General features: G+C 45.9%; 1 protein-coding gene across 1 annotated transcript; it reads left to right on the top strand.

The window, feature by feature from the left end:
- The first annotated feature begins 586 nt into the window (after positions 1-586).
- Positions 587-18448, top strand: ZNF287 (zinc finger protein 287). The gene is made up of 6 exons (XM_045986379.1): positions 587-817; positions 1760-2360; positions 3000-3100; positions 5152-5278; positions 5738-5824; positions 13147-18448. Exons 2-6 carry the CDS (start codon positions 1958-1960, stop codon positions 14712-14714), a joined length of 2286 nt encoding a protein of 761 aa, XP_045842335.1. The 5' UTR covers positions 587-817; positions 1760-1957; the 3' UTR covers positions 14715-18448.
- Positions 18449-21552: the final 3104 nt, after the last annotated feature.

Here is a 21552-nt window from a genome sequence, read left to right as displayed (position 1 = left end):
GCCTTTGGACCCGTATCTTCCATGCCCCTCCTTTCTCCAGAACTCTGGCACCAGCTTTTCTTTTCTATTTTTTTTTTCAGATTCTATATTTTTATTTGACAGACACAGCAAGAGAAGTGACACAAGCAGGGGGAATGGGAGAGGGAGAAGCAGGCTTCCCGGAAGCCAGATGTGGGGCTCGATCCCAGCATCCTGGGATCATGACCTGAGCCGAAGGCAGACGCTTAAGCGGACGCTTCACGACTGAGCTACCCAGACGGCCCATGGCGCCAGGTTTTCCCTGGTTAATTAGGGTCGAGCTTTAACCGCCGCCCATCCGCATCCCCCTGGCCCAGATGCTGGTAGCTCCCCGACCTCCCAGTCGTCTTCCAGACCCGCTTCTGGCCAGGGAAACTCTAAAGTTCCCTTAGAACCTTGCAGGCTAACAGGCAAGTCGCAGCGATGGGTGGAGGAGGTTACCATGGAGACGGGTCCACGGAATGAGGCTCGGGCGGGCGGGAGGGCCGGGACGCGCCTTCCGATTGGCTCGGCGGGCGCGCAGCGTTCCCCTTGCGCACATGCGCAGTGGGGCTGAGGCGAGGTCGCGGTGGAGCCGAGGTGCGGTTCGTGCAGGGCCAGGCTCCTCGGGACCCGGCTGGAAGGTGCGGCTCCTGGCCGAGACACGTCGTGCTTCCCGGGTTAGGGAAGTGGCGGAGCCGGAGACCCCTCTGCAGCGCGGGGCTGAGCTCGCCACGCAGGCGCCCGCGCCCCCGCCGCCATTGTTGCCCCGGGCCTCTCCGGCCGCTCCGGCTGCGCGTCCGCCCGGCCCCCGCGACAGGTAATGATGTCGAGGGCGCCGCCGGGGGCGAGGTCCGTGCGGTCAGGCCGGAGCCCCAGCCGCTTCCCGCGCGGCGTCCGCGCTCGCGGCCTGCGGAAAAGGCGAGCACGGGGTGTTGGCCGCGGTGGCGGGCCGCTGCCCGCGACCGTCCGGCTGAAGGGGCTGGGGAGACCCGACCGGGCAGGGAGGCGGCGGGCGGGGCTGGCGCACATCCTCTGCAGAGCCTGTAGACGGTTGGCTTCGGTTACGCGACTGAGCCTGAGGAGGGCTCAGAGCTGGGGCCCGAGGACAGGTGGTGTCAGGTCGCCGGGTCAGGCCTGCTCTGAGTTTTTTTCGGGAATCCTGGTTTCAGATTGACTCGTGGGGAATTGTCTCCCGTAGAAGCGTTTCAAAGGGCTTCCAGGCACACCAGCCTCCTCCTTTTCCCGGGTCCAAGCGGCTTGTCCCTCCAGCCCTCTGACAGTGAGAAGCTGGAATGTGCTGGCGTTAACATCCAAAGCAGGTGCCTGTCCGCCCTTTTTCCTTGACAGTTTCCTTGGGAACCTGGGGAGGATTCTCCTCCCAGGTTGTTCCAGGTACCTGCAGGTAAGCTCTGTTGTTGAGAGCCTTTACAGCTTCTGTGACATCGCAAAAATACTGAAGCTCCCCCCCACGCCCCCCCCCCCGAAAAGTTTAATTTCTGTTTCAACAAGTTAGAAATTCGATCTGTTGTTTTGCTCATGCTTCGTGGCTTTGCTTCTGTTACCCTTTTGATAGCCGTCCCGACCCCTCTCCCCAGCAGACTGCATTTATCTCACAAGTCTGAGGATGTAGGGGAGGGAGACCCAGGTAAAGTCTACGTGTGTTTACCTGTGAACACTTGAGTAGGCTGTTTCTGTTCGCGGATGTGGATAGCAGAGAGCACCAGAATTCTTGACTTTAGGGTCTGTTCTTGTGTTTCAGGGTCTCTTAACCATCCCTGCAAGTTCTGGGCTCAGAATTTGTAACCAAGGCTGCTGACTCTACCTTGACCCTGTTCTGCCCTTGTCTGCAGCAGCCCTTGATATAATGTCTTTGTGGCTCTAGCATGAGACTTGAAGCATTTGGCTCACTACTGGAGATATAAAGAATACTGCCAGATTGACTCTCCCACCTGTAGCGATGTTGGCCTCGTGCAAGAGGATGACCAGTTCTTCACGCGCCCAAGTCCTTCTCATGTGGAAGCCGGACAAGGCTCAGAGTGGACCCCACAACATTGCGAAGGAAACCCTTGCTTCAAGAATCTTGCGTGACACTGAGACCTGTCGACAGAATTTTAGGAATTTTCCATATCCAGACCTAGCTGGTCCTCGAAAGGCATTGAATCAGCTCCGAGAGCTCTGCCTTAAATGGCTGAGACCTGAGATTCACTCAAAGGAGCAAATCTTGGAGCTGCTGGTGCTCGAGCAGTTCCTGACCATCCTGCCTGGGGAGGTTAGGACTTGGGTGAAGTCCCAGTACCCAGAGAGCAGTGAGGAAGTGGTGGCGCTGGTGGAGGATTTGACTCAGATTCTAGAAGAGGAAGGTGAGAATCATAAAGGCAGAAAGGGGAGGAATCCTGGGCAGTGAGAGAAGTCAACCAGCATATCACAGAGCGGCCCTTTAAAGAAACTGAGGAGAGCAGAGGGCAGTGAGTCGAGAACGGGCTTTAACATGGAACCCCATCCTGCATGGTGTGCCCCTTCCAGGCTGCTTGGGACCAAACACATGTTACCTAGTGTCCTAAAACAATGACCAGACGCAACTCAGTTACCCCAGTGTGAGCCGTCGGGAATTTTACCTGCAGAGGTTTGAACCATTCCGTCAGTATGCCATTTGCTTTGTGAATTGGATTTTACAATAACATGCTTCCAAAAAAAGTAGGAAAGGTCCAGAGCATAGTTCCTTATTAAGAGACAGCACACACGATTTACATCGCATGGAGATTTAGTAGAAAATCGGGAATTTGGTGCATATCCTTAGCAGTCCCAGAACAGACTTGTTTTTGAAGCCTGCATTGATATCTTAGGACAAGTCTCACTGGTCCTTCCCTCTGATTCTTTAAAGTAAGAGTGCTGTTTTTTGTTTCTCATTTCTCACTTTAGGGAAGTATAGGCGTCTATTTGGTTAAGTTTCCTAGACTGATCATACAGGACTAATCTCCATCATGGTCTCCCTTCCCTAGCTGTTCCTCAGAACTCTGCCCTTCCCCAAGAGACCCCAGAGGAAGACTCCAAAGGAAGACCTGCTTTCCAGGCAGGGTGGTTAAATGACTTGGTGACCAAAGTAAGTGTTAGTTTTTTTCTGTGATTTTTAAATGGCTTCTTGGAGGTGTTGTGTGAGGACGTTTTATGTCCTGGATCTGTAACTTCTGTCCCCCCCGAAAGCCCAATCTAGGACTTAAGCTTCTATTCCTCTCTTTAAATCCAGCATGGCCTGTTAAGATAAGTGACTACCCTTTATAAGAAATAAGCTCCTGTTGCATTCCCCTGATACCCCTTTCCTCACTGTTTTGATTTTAAGGCAGCAACATTGCATAGAGGTTAGGGGATTGACCTCCACAGCCGGATGAATCAGAACCTATGATTTGGGGCAAGATACTTGACCACACTTAGCCTGAGTGATTAAACTCTAATAAATAGAACTTACCTGTTAGATTGTGAGGATTAAACATTACAAGACTTGTAGTTAACCTGGATTACAGTAAACCATCAGTAAGCAAGTTGCTAGAATTATTTTTCTCTTTAACAAGTAATTAAAGGCCATGTATTTTCTGATGTTGTGTTGATCGGGAGTCTGTGTTCTGTCAGGCCACCTTAAGAGAAAATTTTGTTGTAAAAATATACATCTGAGGGGTGCCTGGGTGGCTCAGTGGGTTAAAGCCTCTGCCTTCAGCTCAGGTCATGATCCCAGGGTCCTGGGATCGAGCCCCGCATCGGGCTCTCTGCTCAGCGGGGAGCCTGCTTCCTCCTCTCTCTCTGCCTGCCTCTCTGCCCACTTGTGATCTCTGTCTGCCAAATAAAATAAGTAAAAAAATCTTTAAAAAAAAATATATATATATACATCTGAAATTGGTAGAGTAAAATTATTATTCATAGATAGTACGATTATTTACCTGAAAACCATAGGAAAGTGAAGGGAAGAACTGAGAGATAATAGGAGAAAATTTGAGTGAGGTGATTACTACAGAAACTGGCATATGAAAATAACTTTTCGGGGTGGCTGGCTCACTCGGTAGAGCTTGCGGCTCTCGATCTCAGGGTCATGAGTTGGAGCCTCATGTGGGACATAGAGCTTACTTTAAAAAAAAAGAAAATAACTTTCTTACATACACACTGAAACCAGACAGATGATAAAATGAAACAAAAGGTTCTCTGCAGTTTTCCCCACCGCCAAAATTTAAAATGTGTAGGAGTAAACGTAGCATAGATTTGTAGTACGTCCACGTCCTGTATTGTACCGTAAGACATGGAAGCAGCTTTGAGTGTTGTCGAGTTGTCTGTTCTCCATAAAGTATAAGTAGTGTCATCGGCAGTTCAACTTTTTTTTAGATTTTTTTAAAAATTTATTTATTTGACAGAGATCACAAGTAGGCAGAGAGGCAGGCAGAGAGAGAGGGGGAAGCAGGCTCCCTGCCGAGCGGAGAGCCAGATGCAGGGCTCGATCCCAGGACCCTGGGATCATGACCTGAGCCAAAGGCAGCGGCTTAACCCACTGAGACACCCAGGCACCCCTTTAGATTATTTATTTATTTGTTTGTTTGTTTTTAGTCAATACAATTTTTATAAGGAACTTAGGAAGTTTATTTGAAAAACATATAAAAGGAATCAATTTTTTTTAACAAAAGGAAGAAAAAGAGCAAAGGGGGGTACTTACCAGATTGTGAGATATATTAAAAGTGTAACAGTCCCCCCAAAAAAAAAAGTGTAACAGTTCATCAGTATGGGTTTCGGTCCCAATTTTATTTTAAAAAGGAAGGAGGGGCTCTGCATTTCACCCTAAAGCATACAAATTTATCTTAAGATTTCAAATTAGGACAGTCCGAATTCTTCAGGCAGGACTTGAAAAGCAGAGCATTCGGCTGTCGGCTGTAAAACCCTCCTTGAAGACAGAGCCGTCCGCACCTGCACTTGAGCCAGCTGAAAACGTCATTACAAACTCTGTCTTCAGACTTCCCTGTAGGACCATTCACGTATGTTCATCCGTAACTGAACTAGATAACCTTTAGGCTCTTACGGAAGGTCAGCGTTCTCTGATTCCCGCAGCACACGTGTCCCTGGTGTTCGCACTGTCCTCCTCCTGCCAGTTCTCGAGCCAGGTTACATTTGCTGTTTCAGGAATCAGTGACATTCAAAGATGTGGCTGTGGATCTCACCCAGGAGGACTGGGAGATCATGCGTCCTGTGCAGAAGGAATTGTACAAGACCGTGACGTTACAGAACTACTGGAACATGGTTTCTCTGGGTAAGCATCCACCACGCCCACGGCTGCCGGCATGTCCACCGTCTTTCTGTCCTCTCTTGTTAAAAACGGGTTGTCCTCTGAAGCACTTTGCTGAGAATGGGGCTTAGGGGTGAGTTCGCTCCTTCCATCCGGGCACAGATACCGCTGTGTTCTCCCTTTTGCCAAATAAGACGTTTCTAATTGAAGGAGCATTGAGAACTATGACGCGCACCTTGCCTGCTCCCTGCTTTTCCTGTGGTCTCCTCCCACCGTGAGCTCGGTGCACACACCCTCCTGAGCGGCAGGACATTTTTATCGGAGCACTGAAAAGCACAGTGACCTAATTCTCCCACTAGACCATGTACATGAAACCACTGTTTCCTGTGGACGTCTGTCCTCACAGATAAGTAGAAGTTAGGCAGTAAAATTCGAACAACTGTTTATCTCCAGGATAAAACTCCTTATATTCCTCCGAAACAGGACTTACAGTGTACCGACCGACTGTCATTCCCTTACTGGAAGAACCATGGATGGTGATAAAAGAGATCTTAGAAGGCCCTAGTCCAGGTGAGAGAATAACTGTCGTGAGATTGTTTGCATTGAAGAGCATGAGCGCAGTGAGACACACTCATTTAAATATGGCCAGGTCACGCTCCGCGGACATCCCGACCCGTCAGGGAACAGAGGTCCAAACATCATCGTTTCGCCTGTCCCTGGTGTCTCCTTTTATCCTTCCCTGTGACCCCTGGGTCCCGTTCCCAGCTTTGTCTGGCGCTTGCATTGCTGTTCTCCCTCCCTCTTGTAAGCGTGCGTGAATGTCCCTAAAATTCTAAGTTTCAGACCTTCCTTGTGTAAGTTTCTTTTATTCTGTTACCAACAAATCCCTGTAGCCTCCAGCTTCCACTTCCCTAACTCATTTTCTTTCCTAATTTTGAAAAAATATCTTTAAAACACTCAAAAATGTTCTCTTACTGTATATTGCATTCATCCGGTCCCTGCATCTCTCAGCCCAACTGCTGGTGCTTGTTTCTAGTTGTTTCTTTTTTTTTTTCAAAGATTTTATTTATTTATTTGACAGAGATCACAGGTAGACAAAGAGGCAGACAGGGAGAGACGAGAAAGCAGGCTCCCCGCTGAGCAGAGAGCCCGATGCGGGGCTCGATCCCAGGACCCTGAGATCATGACCTGAGCCTAAGGCAGAGGCTTTAACCCACTGAGCCACCCAGGCGCCCCCTAGTTGTTTCTGTTCAGGTATTTGGTTTGGTTTTGTTTGCATATAAAGTCAATATAAAAATATTTGGGGGAGGCGCCTGAGTGGCTCAGTTGGTTAATCGACTGCCTTCGGCTCAGGTCATGATCCCAGAGTCCCGGGATCGAGTTCTGCATCAGGCCCCCTGCTCAGCAGGGAGTCTGCTTCTCCCTCTGCTCCTCCCCTTTACTCATGGTCTCTCTTATTCTCTCTCTAATAAATAAATGAAATCTTTAACATACATATATATATGTAAATTTTTTTTCTTAAAAAAATTCTATACGTGGGATGCTTTCTTTATATCATTTGGGGAAAAAATGTTTTCTCCTCCTTTTTAGCAAACTTTTTATTAATATTTTTTAGTAATCTCTACCCGCACTATAGGGCTCGAACTCTACTGACTTGAGCCAGCCAGGCGCCCCTTTTCCTCCCATTTCCTAGCAGAAATGGTAGCAAACGATACACATAGTTTTCTACTTTGCTTTTGTTTATGTAAAAGCATATCCTGAGAAGTGTTCCAAATGAGGATATAAAGAGCTTCCTTGTTCTCTTTTTTTCATATCTGCATCACATTTTATTGTATGTCTCATAATTTATTGAACCTGTTCCTTTTTGATGGGCTTTTTGGTTGTTCCCTTTCCTTTTCTTCCTTCCTCCATAAGAACTTCAAACCTGTAAAAAGATTGCAGAATCAGTACATTGAACACCTGTGTAATTTTTACCTGGAACCACAAGCTACCATCATTTAGCCACTTTTGCCGTTATCTTTTTAGGAGGGGTGAGGGCAGAGGCAGAGGGAGAGAGAGAATCTGAAGCAGATTCCCCGCTGAGTGCGGAGCCTGACACGGCGCTCGATCCTGAGATGATGGCCAGAGCTGGCATCAGGAGTCAGATGCATAACCGATTGAGCCACCCAGTCGCCCCTTTGCTTATCTCTTTATACACACATGTGTGCATGCACGTGCGTGTGCGCACACACACACACACACTTCGTTTTTGTTCTTTCCCCTTCCCTTCTGTTCCCTTCCATTTCCCTTCTGACATTTTCTGAAGGATCCAGGCCAGGTTTTTTTACAATGACCCACAATCTAGATTGGCCTGATGATTTCCTTATGTTTACATTCAGATGAAATAATGTTTACTGAGAAGATACCATCAGTGTGTGCTGTCTGTTGCCATTTGTCTCACTCATGTTAGTTAAGGTGCTGTTGACCTGATCTCTCCATCTTAATGGTGCATTTTTTTTAATAGTAAGTAATCCGTGGCATGATACTTAGAGGCCACATGGCTATTCCACTCCCTGGCACTATTTTATTTAAGGATTTGTAGCATCCATTCTTTTTTTTTTTTTTTTTAAAGATTTTGTTTATTTATTTGACAGAGAGAGATCACAAGTAGGCAGAGAGGCAGGCAAAGAGAGTGAGAGGGAAGCAGGCTCCCTTCAGAGCAGAGAGCCGGACGTGGGACTCGATCCCAGGACCCTGAGATCATGATCTGAGCTGAAGACAGCGGCTTAAACCACTGAGCCACCCAGGCGCCCCTGTAGCATACATTCTTGTGTCTCGCTTTATTATATCACTGAGTGATTCTCTAAATCAGTCATCTCTTCTAAAGGATGAATAGCATTCTCCTGTAAAGAATAGTTCCTCCTCCTCTCACCTCATTTTTTATGTGAACGTGTCACTATGGACATTTGGGAGTTTTTGAAACCCAGTGTGTTCTTAGTCCACCAATCCAGGTTTGTTTGTCCCAGACTTGGTTAATACTATTTGAAAAGCTAATTCTTGGGGCAGGTGGGTGGCTCAGTCGGTTGGGCATCTGCCTTTGGCTCGGGTCGTGGTCTTGGGATTCTGGGATTGAGCCCCGAGTAGGGCTCCTTGCTCGGTGGGGGGTTTGCTTCTCCCTCTCACTCTGCCCACCGCCCCCCACCTTGTGCTCTAGCAAATAAATAATAAAATCTCTAATTATTTTTCTTATATAAAAATAATATAACAAAAAATTACAACTACATCTCTAGTACTAAATAGCAATAAGTTATATAGACAGTATATTGAAAATTAGAAAATAATTTTTGAGGGCACCTGGGTGGCTCAGTGGGTTAAGCCTCTGTCTTCGGCTTAGGTCAGGATCTCGGGGTCCTGGGATCGGCCCCCACATCAGGCTCTCTGCTCAGCGGGCAGCCTGCTCTTCCTCTCTCTCTGCCTGCCTCTCTGCCTGCTTGTGATCTCTGTCTGTCAAATAAATAAATAAAATCTTTAAAAAGAAAACAAAAACAAAACCTATCTTCTTAGCTCTTTGATGATATTTGTGTAGTTCCAGTGCATTTTCATGTTAGCTATGGGACTACTTTTTTCATTCACCATTAGTCCCGAGCATTTTCTAACGCCATCTCTGATTTTTGTATCTGAATCAAAGTAGTAAGTCAATAATCATAAATCTGCCTAGTTATTGTTACCAGTTATTAGTGTTCCATTATCCCTTACTCTAGTCCTTTATTGATGAATGGCAGCTATCACTTTAAAACACTGCATATGAGGGGCGCCTGGGTGCCTCAGTGGGTTAAAGCCTCTGCCTTCGGCTCAGGTCGTGATCCCAGGGTCCTGGGATCGAGCCCCGCATCGGACTCTGCTCAGCGGGGAGCCTGCTTCCTCCTCTCTCTCTGCCTGCCTCTCTGCCTAGTTGTGATTTCTCTCTGTCAAATAAATAAAATATTAAAAAAAAAAAAAGAATTTCTTTAAAAAAAAAAGAATGCATATGATTCTGTGGAATGGATATGTTTTAAAAGTTTTTATATTTGGATCTGCATCTTAGAAAATTTCTGAACTATCCAGTACCATTTTTGCTATATTATAAACTCTGTATTTGGTATTTCATTACATAATTCATAATATTCAAAAGTCCTATGTTTCCGACCAGATTTCAAGAGAGAAAGATACTCTAATTTAAATTTGTTTTAAACCGTCATACTGGAAATATAATAGGCATGAATAAATACATATTTGATTGCTTTGCAGCCAGACTTGAGGTCAGGGATTTTTTATTGTTTGCTTTGCTTTTATGTGTATGTGTGTGCTTTCATTTTGTTCACCTCTTCACAACAAATTATTGTCATTTATTTTACCAGTTCCTTGCGTGGCCACCATAGCCAGAGTCTTGGGCCATGTTCTGAAGGAAATGTAGAAGAGGCACAGGCTATTCTCAGAGTTTGCATCCAAGTTGGAAACACAGGAAACACACAAAGTCGTGAAGTAACAATGTAAGGCCAAGTGCTGTCCTGGCCCCAGTTTTGCATTAGGTTGAATCACACGAGACTGCTGATATTTCAGCCATATCGACTACACAAAGCCAAGGTCGTGTGATTCAGCCTAATCTGTACTGAGGATTCTGAGAAAGAGAGAAAACAGGAGCTGGGCCATACACTTTTTTTCATCAGATAGAGAAGTTATCTTAGGCGAATGCCTGAATCTGGGGGTGCCTGGGTGGCTCAGTCAGTTAAGCATTCAACTCTTGGTTTTGGCTCAGTGACCTGGGATTGAGCCCCAGGTCTGCCTCCAAGCTCAGCAGGGAGTCTGCTTCTCCCTCTCCCTGCTCACGCTCTCTGTCTGTCAGAGAGAATGCCTACGTCTGGAATTTGTATGGCCCCTATAGAAGGCTATGAGGAAGTAGCTTGAAGTTATGGGTAACTTTACATTTTTAAGCTGAATATGAAGTTTGGAAGAAGATACAGTAGAATAGGAAAAGCTGGACTATTTGGGTACTGAATACGTCAAGTGGAGATATTTTGAACTTTTAAAACTTTTCTCCTTTAAGCCATTGGGGCTCAAACTTCAGTGAACCTCAGAACCACCTGAAGGGCTTTGTAAAACAGATTGCTTTAGCCCTATCTCCAGTTTGTTTGTTTGTTTTTTTTTAAGATTTTATTTATTTAAGAGACAGCACAAGCATGAGCAGGGGATAGGGGAACAGAGGAGAGGGAGATGCACATTCCCTGCTGAGCGGGGAACCCGACATTTGGGATCATGACCTGAGCCAAAGCTTAACTGACTGAGCCACCTAGGTGCCCCCAAAGTTTCTTCTTTATTTTATTTTAATTCAGTTAATTAACATGTAGTGTATTACAAGTTTCAAAGGTAGAGTTCAGTGATTGATCAGTTACATATAACACCAGTACTCACTACATCCTGTGCCCTCCTTAATGGCCATCAGCCAGTTACCCCATCCCAGTAACCCTCAGTTTGTTTCCTATAGCTAAGAGTCTCTTATGGTTTGTCTCCCTCTCTGATTTCGTCTTACTTTATTTTTCCCTCCCTTCCCCTGTGATTCTGTTTTGTTTCTTAAATTCCATATATGACTGGAACCATGTAATTGTCTTTCTCTGATTGACTCATTTTGCTTAGTATAATACCCTCTAGTTCCAGGGCTCAGTGGGTTAAGGCCTCTGCCTTCAGCTCAGGTCATGATCCCAGGGTCCCGGGATGGAGCCCCACATCAGACTCTCTGCTCAGCGGGGAGCCTGCTTCCCTTCCTCTCTCACTTTGCCCGCCTCTCTGCCTACTTGTGATCTCTGCCTGTCAAATAAATAAATTAAATCTTTAAAAAAAAAAAAAATACCCTCTACTTCCTTGCACATCATTGCAAGTGGTAAGATTTCTTTTTTTTTGATAGCTGAGTAATACCCATTGTCTGTGTGTTTGTGTGTATAAATATAAATATATATCTTCTTTGTAAATATACATATCTTCTTTATCCATTCATCTGTCAATGGACACCGGGGTTTTTTCCATCACAGTTTGGCTATTGTGGACATTGCTGCTATAAACATTGGGGTGGTGTCTCCTTTCAGATCACTACGTTTGTATCCTTCAGGAAAATACCCAGTAGTGCAGTTTACTGGGTTGGTAGGGTAGCTCTATTTTTAACTTTTTGAGGAGCCTCCATACTGTTTTCCAGAGTGGCTGCACCAGCCTGCATTCCCACCAACAGTGGAGGAGGGTTCCCCTTTCTCCGCATCCTCACCAACATCTGTCATTTCCTGACTGGTTAATTTTAGCCCTTCTGACTGGTGTGAGGTGATCTCTCATTGTGGTTTTGATTTGTATTTCCCTGATGCCGAGTGATGTTGAGCATTTTTTCATGTGTCTGTTGGGCATTTGTATGTCTTTGGAGAAATGTCTTTTCATGTCTTCTGCTCACTTCTTGATTGGTTTATTTGCTTTTTTGGGAGTTGAGTTTGATACGTTTTCTATAGATCTTGAAGACTAGCCCTGTATCTGATAAGACATTTGCAAATATCTTTTCCTGTTCTGTAGGTTGTTTTGATTTTTGTCATCTGTTTCCTTTGCTGTGCAAAAGCTTTTTATCTTGACGAAGTCCCAATAGTTCATTTTTGTTTGTGTTTCCCTTGCCTTTGGAGACATGTCTAGCAAGAAGTTGCTGCGGCCGAGGTCACAGAGGATTTTGATGGACTCCTGTCTCTTGCTTAGGTCTTTTATCCATTTTGACTTTGCGTGTGGTACAAGAAAATGGTCGTTTCATTCTGGATGTGGCTGTCCAACAATTTTCCCAGCACCATTTGTTGAAAAGACTGTTTTTTTCCCATTGGATATTCTTTCCTGCTTTGTCGAAGATTAGTTGACCGTAGAGTCAACCATGGTTGAGGGTCCATATCTGGGTTCTCTGTTCCATTGACCTGTGTGTCTGTTTTTTTGTGCCATTACCATACTGTCTTGGTGATTATAGGTTTATTATAGAGCTTGAATCCAGAATCATGATGCCACTGGCTTTGGTTTTCTTTTTCAACATGCTTTGGCTATTTGGGGTCTTTTCTGGTTCCATAGCCCCCAAAGTTCCTGATTCAGCTTGTCTGGATGGGGACTAATAATTTAACACATTCCCGGGTGATAGTGATGTTTATGCCACTCATCTGGGGACAGTACTTTAAGAACTATTACTATGAGAGATTTACTAGAGATATTTAAGCATGGAGAACACTCCTTGAAATTGCTTTTGGAGTATTATGTGGATTGTGCAGAGTAGGTTGGAAGGAGTCAATGAGAGTTAGTGTCAGCTTGATACAAATCAATCCATGAAGTCATCCCACATTGTCCCAGTCTTGTTTTCACATCTCTTAGTCCAGTCACCTGACTTAACCTGTTTTCTTAATCTATGTCCATGTTGAGTAGTGAGGAGCCTGTCCTTTTCAGCAGTTAGGTCTTCTGATTTTCTGCCCCTATAGTCTCTTTTCCCAAGCTTTTTTCTTTCTTGTTTTGTGTGTGTGTGTGTGTGTGTGTGTGTGTAAAGATTTTATTTATTTGAGAGAGAGAAAGGGAGAGACAGAGCTTGATTAGAGAGGGAAGGGTAGAGGGAGAGGGAAAAGCAGACTCCAGGCCGAGCAGTGAGCCCAGTGTGGGGCTTGACCCCAGGGCTGGGATCATGACCCAAGCTGAAAGGCAGACGCTTAACCGACTGAGCCACCCAGGCTGCCCCTCTTTTCCCAAGCTTTAAGGACCATGTCAAAAGGTTGTCAGAGTCATAGTCTTTTAAGGTATTTTATTCATGTTCAGTATTTTGTTTGTGTTTTGGCAGTTTCCTTCTCCAAATAGAGGAAAACTTTTTATGTTCTATATTCTTTTTATCCCAGAATGGAAAACAGAAGCCCCAGAGTGTACTCCAGTTACAAATACTTCTACCCTCGTAAAGACTGGAACTCAGACTGTCAAATTGGAAGAACCATATGACTACGATGAGAGATTTGAGAGGCACGCATCAGATACCTATAGGAAAATTGCCACGAATGAAAGAAATTTTACTTTGAAGTCAGTCCTCTCAAAAGATGACGACCCTATGGAAGAGTGTCTTAGTAAATATGACATCTATCGAAATACTTTTGAAAAGCATTCAAACCTAATTATTCAGTTCGGTACCCAATCAGATAATAAAACTATGTATGATGAAGGCAGGGCAACCTTCAATCATGTTTCATATGGTATTGTACACAGAAAGATATATCCTGGAGAGAAGCCTTATAAATGCAACGTGTGTGGGAAAAAGTTTAGGAAAAACCCATCCTTTGTGAAACACCAAAGCACCCATACCAAAGAAAAATCTCATGAATGTGAAGAATGTGGGAAAGAGTTCAGGCACATCTCATCCCTTATTGCGCATCAGAGAATGCATACTGGAGAAAAACCATACGAATGCCACCAGTGTGGTAAAGCCTTCAGCCAGCGCGCTCACCTTACCATACATCAGAGAATCCACACTGGAGAGAAACCCTATAAGTGTGATGACTGTGGCAAAGACTTCAGTCAGCGCGCACACCTCACTATACATCAAAGGACACATACTGGAGAGAAACCGTACAGATGCTTGGAATGTGGTAAAACTTTCAGCCACAGTTCATCGCTGATTAACCACCAGAGAGTTCATACTGGTGAGAAACCTTATATATGCAACGAATGTGGGAAGACTTTCAGTCAGAGTACACACCTTCTTCAACATCAAAAAATACATACCGGAAAGAAACCATATAAATGCAATGAGTGTTGGAAAGTGTTTAGTCAGAGTACTTACCTCATTCGACATCAGAGAATTCATTCCGGAGAGAAGTGTTACAAATGTAATGAATGTGGAAAAGCCTTTGCTCATTCCTCAACTCTTATTCAACATCAGACCACGCACACGGGAGAGAAATCCTATATATGTAAAATATGTGGAAAAGCCTTCAGCCAGAGCGCAAACCTTACTCAACACCACAGGACTCATACCGGGGAGAAACCGTACAAATGCAGTGTGTGTGGGAAAGCGTTCAGCCAGAGTGTCCACCTTACTCAGCATCAAAGGATCCACAATGGAGAGAAACCCTTCAAATGCAATATATGCGGGAAGGCGTACAGACAGGGAGCCAACCTCACTCAGCATCAAAGGATTCACACCGGAGAGAAGCCGTATAAGTGTAATGAATGTGGGAAAGCCTTTATTTACTCCTCCTCACTTAATCAACATCAGAGAACTCATACTGGAGAAAGGCCCTATAAATGCAATGAATGTGATAAAGATTTTAGCCAGAGAACATGCCTTATCCAACACCAGAGAATTCACACAGGAGAGAAGCCCTATGCATGCCGTCTGTGTGGTAAAAGCTTCACGCAGAGTACAAATCTCATTCAGCACCAGCGTGTTCATACAGGTGCCAGACACCATAATTAATGGACGCAGGAGACTTCAGTTAGGTCTCACAGTTCATTCAAAGTTTATTTTGTGCTTGTTAAGACATTCAGAAGAAACCCAACAGAAGTGCAATATATGTTCGATGTGGCTCAGCAGGAGTATCAGAATTAGTGAGGTGGATATAAGCTATTTAAATCGAATGTGAAATTGAAAAAGAAAACTTTATTCACTTCTTCACCTTTACTTGAAATCAGTTTAATTCATGCCAGAAAGAAACCCTGCAAAAGTAAGAGTACTCAGAAACCTGCAACTCATCGACTCTTAGTGTATTTCAAGTACTTCTTAATGAGACTTTATGAATGTAACTGGGGAAAGCTTCCATCAAGTAGGGATTTCACACTAGTGAGTCATCTTGGGGTAACTGAAAAAGCTGCTTTCAGGCCTTTATTGCTTCCCAGCTCTGAAGCCTTAAATATGTAAAGGGTTCCCTTCCCTTTTCCTGTTATGCCATAACTGCCATGTGGAGCCGGTAGGTTTGCAAAATACATATAGTGGACAGCATCTTAATTTTTATGTGACAGCTGTTGAATTACATTTTCCTTTAAGTATGGAAATGTTCAAGGAAGAGAGCTTAAGGAAAGATGAGCTGTTAGGATAAACTAATGTATATATAGCCCTTAGGCATTTGTACAAATTTAGTTCAACGGGCAAAAGTTAAACACCTAACCTTAAATTCATCTTTAAAACATCAGCCTTCGTGTCACTAGGTTTTGACATCTGTCCGCCTGAAGGAAAAAAATAAGAATAAAAGTCCCACTTTTTCACCTGACTCTTAAATTCGTAACTTAAGGTTCCCTGTGGCTGTTTTACCACAGAAAGCCCATTTCTGTTGAGACACTGCTCAGGGCCCAGACTTCCTGACTGGAACCTTTCAGGGCTTCTTATTGTGCTAAAAACCACAGCTAATTTAGCGACAGAAAGCTTCCTGAAGTAGTGGAAGAGGACAAGGGACGTGTCACGGAATGAGCCTAAGAAGCCGCCTAAGCTGGGTTGCCAGATGTGGCCCCCCACATTCCGAGACAAACGAGGAGTGAAAACAGCTATTTACAGAGTGTGAGGAAAAGATCAGTGATAGAAAATAGACGTAAAGTTCACTACAGAACGTGGGTCAGGGCAGAAATCAAGGGTGAAGACTTAGCCGTGAAGAAGGGATACACCGGGGACTTAGCACAGGAACTGTTGTTAGACTTGGTTTGTCTAAGTCAGAGTGGCTAATGGGATGAGACAAAATTTAGCCTATTGATAAGGAACTAAAAATGAAGTGACTGATTTTAGAGTAATAATTGGAATCGATACTTTCTCATAAGTAAAAATGGGGATTACTCTTAAAATGTCAGAAAACATTGGAAAACACATTGATGCAGAAACTGTCATTTGATGCAGTCATCATTGAACAATAATAACTAAGTTTGTGGGGTCCTAAACCTAAAAGGGAAACTGGCAGAAAAGCAAACAGAAGTAGGTACAATTACTGTTACATTCAATCTCCACAGCATTCCGCTGTCAGAATTAAGACCATATTCTGAGAGCTGAGGTTTCGTCCTGCTCTTAATTCGTTTCTTCAGTGCCTTGCGCGTGGGAAGTGGTCAGTATATGTTTGTTGAATTAAAGAATACGTGGGTAAGTTAGAGGTGAGTAATAAGGTAGAATTAACAGACTCAGAGTGAAGTTGGATTTAAAATTCTTTTTTGTACATGTGCAAAATGTACAAAACCACTAACAAAGAGTGGTTATTTATTGGGTACTAGGAACTACTTTAAAATTGAAGAGTCAGAATTCCACATCTTTTTTTATTTTTTATTTTTTTGAAGAATTCCACATCTTAACGTGGGGAATATTCTCAAAGAAGTTGCAGGACATCTTTGCACAGAAGTTTTCCTGAGCTGGATGAAAAGTCATATTCTGGTGCCATAGATAACCGTTGCAGCGTATATAGAGCACGCGGTTCCATTTGGATGTTCCTGTTGATAGAAACATCCGGCAAACAGGTGCCGAAGCCAAGACCTGGGGTTCTAGCATCTTCCAGGCTTTCTTGTTGAGTGTTTTCTTCAGAAGTTACTGCTTTCCCTTGTCCTCACATCAGTTAACCCCAATGTCACGGAACCCTTCACGAAGCGTAGACTGTCTTTGGGTTGCAGAGTCAAGTTACGCTTATGCCATAGTTACCGTGTTAGACAACAACCGCTGTATTTAAGATGCAATTTTTATTTATGATGCCACTTCACACCTTGCACAACACTTTTCCCCCCTCCTGGCATGGATGTGTGGAGTATCACAGTCCCTAGCGCCTTTCTTTGCTTTAATTTGTATTTCCTGCCTTTGTGAGTTTTATGTAAATAACGCATTCCTAAAGTCTTCCATTAATACACTGAGGCAACCGATGCCCTTATAAAAAAACAAGCGAATCATCAATCTTTGTGTATTTTTCCCACTTTTACAGTTGTCTGAGCCACTTGGATTTAGTAGACTTATTTTCCACAACTTTTTTATTACAAACGTGTTGAAATATACAGAAAAGTTAATAAAACGTCTTTACCTACCACCTAGCTTTAAAAATTTAACCTTTTACTGAACATTGTCAAGTTAGACATGACATTTCACCCTAAATATTTCAGCATGCCTCTCATAAAAATGACAGCTTTTCACATAACCACATACCACTACATACCTTGGAAAAAGAATAGTAATTTTCAAATATCTAATGCTTCATCCATGTTTAAATTCTCCCTGTTGATGCTGTCAGGTTTCACGCATCATGTTTACTTGTTGCATTTGTCTCATCCATCAAGCTGCCTCCCACCTCAGACTTTCTCCAGGACCTTTTTTTTTTCCCCCAGTATAGCAGGTCAGCTGTAGAATGTCTCAAATTCAGGACTTAACTGTTGGTTTATATGTGGTTTCTCTTGTTCCTGTGTCCCCTGTGGTTTCTGCAAACTAGCATTTAGGGCCAAAGCCCTGATTGGCTTCAGGTTCAACATGTTTAACAGATGTATTCTGTGTCGCCTCACATCCAAAGTCTTCGTAACGTTTGGTCGACTACTGGCGAGGTCAAACCAGATGGCTCGGTTGACATGGTAACCATCCTATCTTCCCAGTGTGAAGACCTGTTTGCCAACAGCCTTTCACCTGATAGGTTTAGTATCCAGTGATGGTCCTGAATCCGCTGTTTCATTAAGATTTGCAAAATGGCAATTTTCTTTCTATGCTGACTGCTGAATACTTCCGTGAGGCAGAGCCTTCTGTCAACTGGGAACGCGCTAGAGGCAAAGTCATACTTAAATTCTTTTCCTTTCCTTAAGAGTTTCAGAGTACGTGATCGGCAGTGATGGCAGGTGATTCCGTGTATTGAAAATCGATTATGGCCATTGTTTCTGTTGCTCAGATGGTCCCAAACTTGGCCACTTGGAACCCTTCATGTAGCTCTTCTATCCTTTGACATTCCTTCTTGTCTAGTCTTTCAGAACTTTATTTCCTTCTGCCATATCTCAGGTTCAGGGCCCCAGATACGGAATGAGCCATTTCTCCAGGAATCTTTGGTTAAAGAGGCAACTGTTTAGAAACCGAGATCCGGGCACAAGGCGTGCTCGTTGCTGCTGAGGTGTCCCTCAGGGGTAGCCTTTGAGTCTTTCTAACCACTCAGCGGAGGTTCTCATAAAGGCAGCCTTTTGCACTCGTTTCATCCGTTACACAGTTCTGTGGGAGATGTAATTACGTCCTGGGACAAACTGGGGAGCACACCTTAAGCCCTGGTAAGCGTACAGCTAAACTGGGGAGGACGGAAGTGTTCGTGTATACCAGAAGGCAAGTGTAACTACAGGAGGTCTTGGGCCAAAGGCAGCAGGTTTTACTGGAGCTCGTCAGTTGGTCTGGCAGGTGGGTTCATCAGAGAGCAGTTAGGACCGCAGCTTAATGTAGGGTACCTAGTACGTTGTCACTCTTACGTGCCTTGGTAGTTGGCATATTTATAAACTAATCCCATCTTTCCCATCACATTCTTTAAAGCAGGTTTCTGATCTAAGTGTGAATCCTGAGGGTCTGTTTCGTGCAAACCTAAGTGCTAGTTTTTCTTGCCAGACCTGGGCTTCAGAGCTTGAAGAGTGTTCGGTTTCACCCTTCAACCGTTTCTCCTGGTGTCAGTTCACTTGCACGTGCCTGCAGAGGGACCCAGTCCTCTATTTCTGTTCTCCCCACGGCTGTATTTCACTCCAGCTACTAGGCCCCAGGCACTAAAAATGGCAAAGCATGTGCACTCTAGTGATATGTATAAGTGTGTGTGAGCTTGCAAGCCGCACTAAGTCTGCAGCCCTCTGTGTGGCGGGGAGATGATGCCCACGAGGTTGATGTGTCTTGCCTGAGGTCCTATAGTCGATCCATGGCTCGAGCACTTAGTGGGTCTCACTCTTAGCTGCAACTGGAAATGACCTGGGAGCTCCTAAAATTACCACCTCAAGGGATACTGATTGCTTTACGTGGGTTGGAGACTGGCCATCCGTGTGTCAGTGCCCCAGGTGACTCCAGCGTCCTCAAGTACAGCAAGGGCAGAAGCGGGAAGCTATCACAGAGATTCAGAGGACCAACGGTGGTTGTGGCGGCGGAGGTGATGAGAAGTGACCCAACGCGACATAGTTTGAAGGTGAGTCTCTAGGACTCGTTAAGGATCTGGACTGGGACGAACAGGGGCACGAGGCTGGCTCACCTGGTAGAGCGGGCAGCTCTCCATCGCAGGGTTGAGTTTGAACCTCACGTTGGGGAAAGAGGTTACTTTAAAAAAATAAATGTTTAAAAAAAATAAAGACCTTCAGAAGAGTGGCCACCTTTCCTACTAAAGAACATGCTCCTAACAAGGGAGAGACTGTATTGTACTCACTGGTGTATCTCCTTCACCAAACACAGCCCCTGGCACCCAGTTTGATCAGGGCAACCCTGCAGGAACTTCCGCACAATAATCAAGATTCTGTTCCCAGAAAGAAAAACATGTTTTGCTTGTCCAGAGCTGTCAAGCATCTGGGTTGGGTTTTTTTTTTTTTTGTTTTTTTAAGTTTTTTTTTATTTATCTGACAGAGATCACAAGCACGCAGAGAGGCAGAGAGAGAGAGGAGGAAGCAGGCTCCCCGCTGAGCAGAGAGCCCGATGCGGGGCTCGATCCCAGGACCCTGGGACCAAGACCTGAGCCGAAGGCAGAGGCTTTAACCCACTGAGCCACCCAGGCGCCCCGGGTCTGGGGTTTTTACAAGATATAAGCTAGGCTCTCGTTATGTCATAGATGGAGAAAACAGCAGAGTCCTGGGTCACAGACAGCTTCATTACTCACGGCAGAAGCAGCCCGACTTCACGCCTGAGCCGCTCACTGGACTCGCACCCCCACCTCAAGTTGCAAGAGGGTGACCCCAGGTGGGCCTAGATGAATTCCGGCACCAACAGTGGGCAGCACGAGCGGAAAGCAACACTGAGCCTGGGGAATCGCTACTTTTCTAGTGAGCTGTGAGCAGACGCGCGGTCTCGCCCCACCACCCGCCACCTTGCAAGTCTGGGCTAAGAAATGGCCCAGGGAATAACAAGACCTCGCAGTGTCCGCGTACCCAGCAGGAATACGTAGGGATGCTCAGAGCCCCTGGCCTATCGCTCCTCCCAATATTGTCCTTTCCAGTGCAGAAGACTGGAAATCTCCAAGAATTTGGGGGCCTTTACGGCTTCTATGTAGAGAAGACAGAAACCCAAATGAAGTTGCCTGTCCCAAGCTTACAGAGTAGATCTTTCCCTGAAAACAAAAAATCTTGGGTCATTCCAAATCCGGTCTATACCCAGAGTTGAGAAGTGATCATCTCACTCCACTGTACACGGATTAAAAACCACACCTGGGGCACGACCCTCCCTCACTGGAGTACAATGTATTTAAAGGGTTGGGGGAAATAAGAGTATTTTCTAGTACACGAAATTCAGATTTCAGTGTTAATGACGTTTTATCAGAACACAGCCATATTCACTGGAGGATTCCCTTTGGCGGCTTTCCCGCTACAACCGCAGTTACAGACGCCGCGAAGCCTAAAATATTTACCGCCCTTTAGAGAACGAGCTGCATCCGTGTATCCACGCAGCGGGGCGGGGGTCGGTCCGCAGGCGAAGCCCAACACCAGGCAAAGTGATCAAAGGCGCAACGCTCGCCGGGCGTGTGGGAGGGGAGCGCGTGTCGGGAAGCAGCGGTCCGTTAGGGGCGCCCCGGAGCGTGAAAGGAGGGCCACGGAGGCACGACGCCGGGAGTCCGGGTCAGCAAGGGCAGCACCCGGCTGGGAAGAAGCGAGCAGCCAGCGGCGAGCGCGGGGCGAGCAACGGTGCCCTCTGCCGGCCACGCCGCGCCGGTGCGCCTGTGCCCCGCCGTCCTCCATCCGTGCCCGCAGCCCGCAGGGGGATGGGAGTTGACAGGTGGACCTCTGCGGGCCCAAGAGGGGTCTTCCCGTCCGCAGTCGCCCGTGCTCGTGCACCCCTTCTCCAGTCCTGCTTCGGGAACGTGGGTTCAAGCCCGCGCGGGGTTCCCAGCCGCCGCGGAACTCGGGCGTCTCCTCGAAGCGCGCTCGAGCCCCCGAGGAATCAAGACGGCGGGGAGCGTCGCTCCTCGGAAGTGAGTCCTCTTGAAACTCCGTTTCCTCCCCGGCGTCCCGCGCGCTCAACGGGCCGCAAGCCCACCCGTGCGGCGGGGTGGGTGGTCCTCGCCCGCCCCCGGGGACGGCCCGCCGTCGAGGGAGAAGTGACAAAGGACCAAGCTCCTAAAACTCGTTCCAAACGGCCTTCGGCGCCTTCCCTGAGCTAAGCCCCGGGAGCC

Source organism: Meles meles, chromosome 18, assembly GCF_922984935.1.
Source record: "Meles meles chromosome 18, mMelMel3.1 paternal haplotype, whole genome shotgun sequence".
Lineage (NCBI taxonomy): Eukaryota > Metazoa > Chordata > Mammalia > Carnivora > Mustelidae > Meles > Meles meles.
Note: the sequence above shows the minus strand (reverse complement) of the source record. Positions and strands in the feature narration are given on the sequence as shown.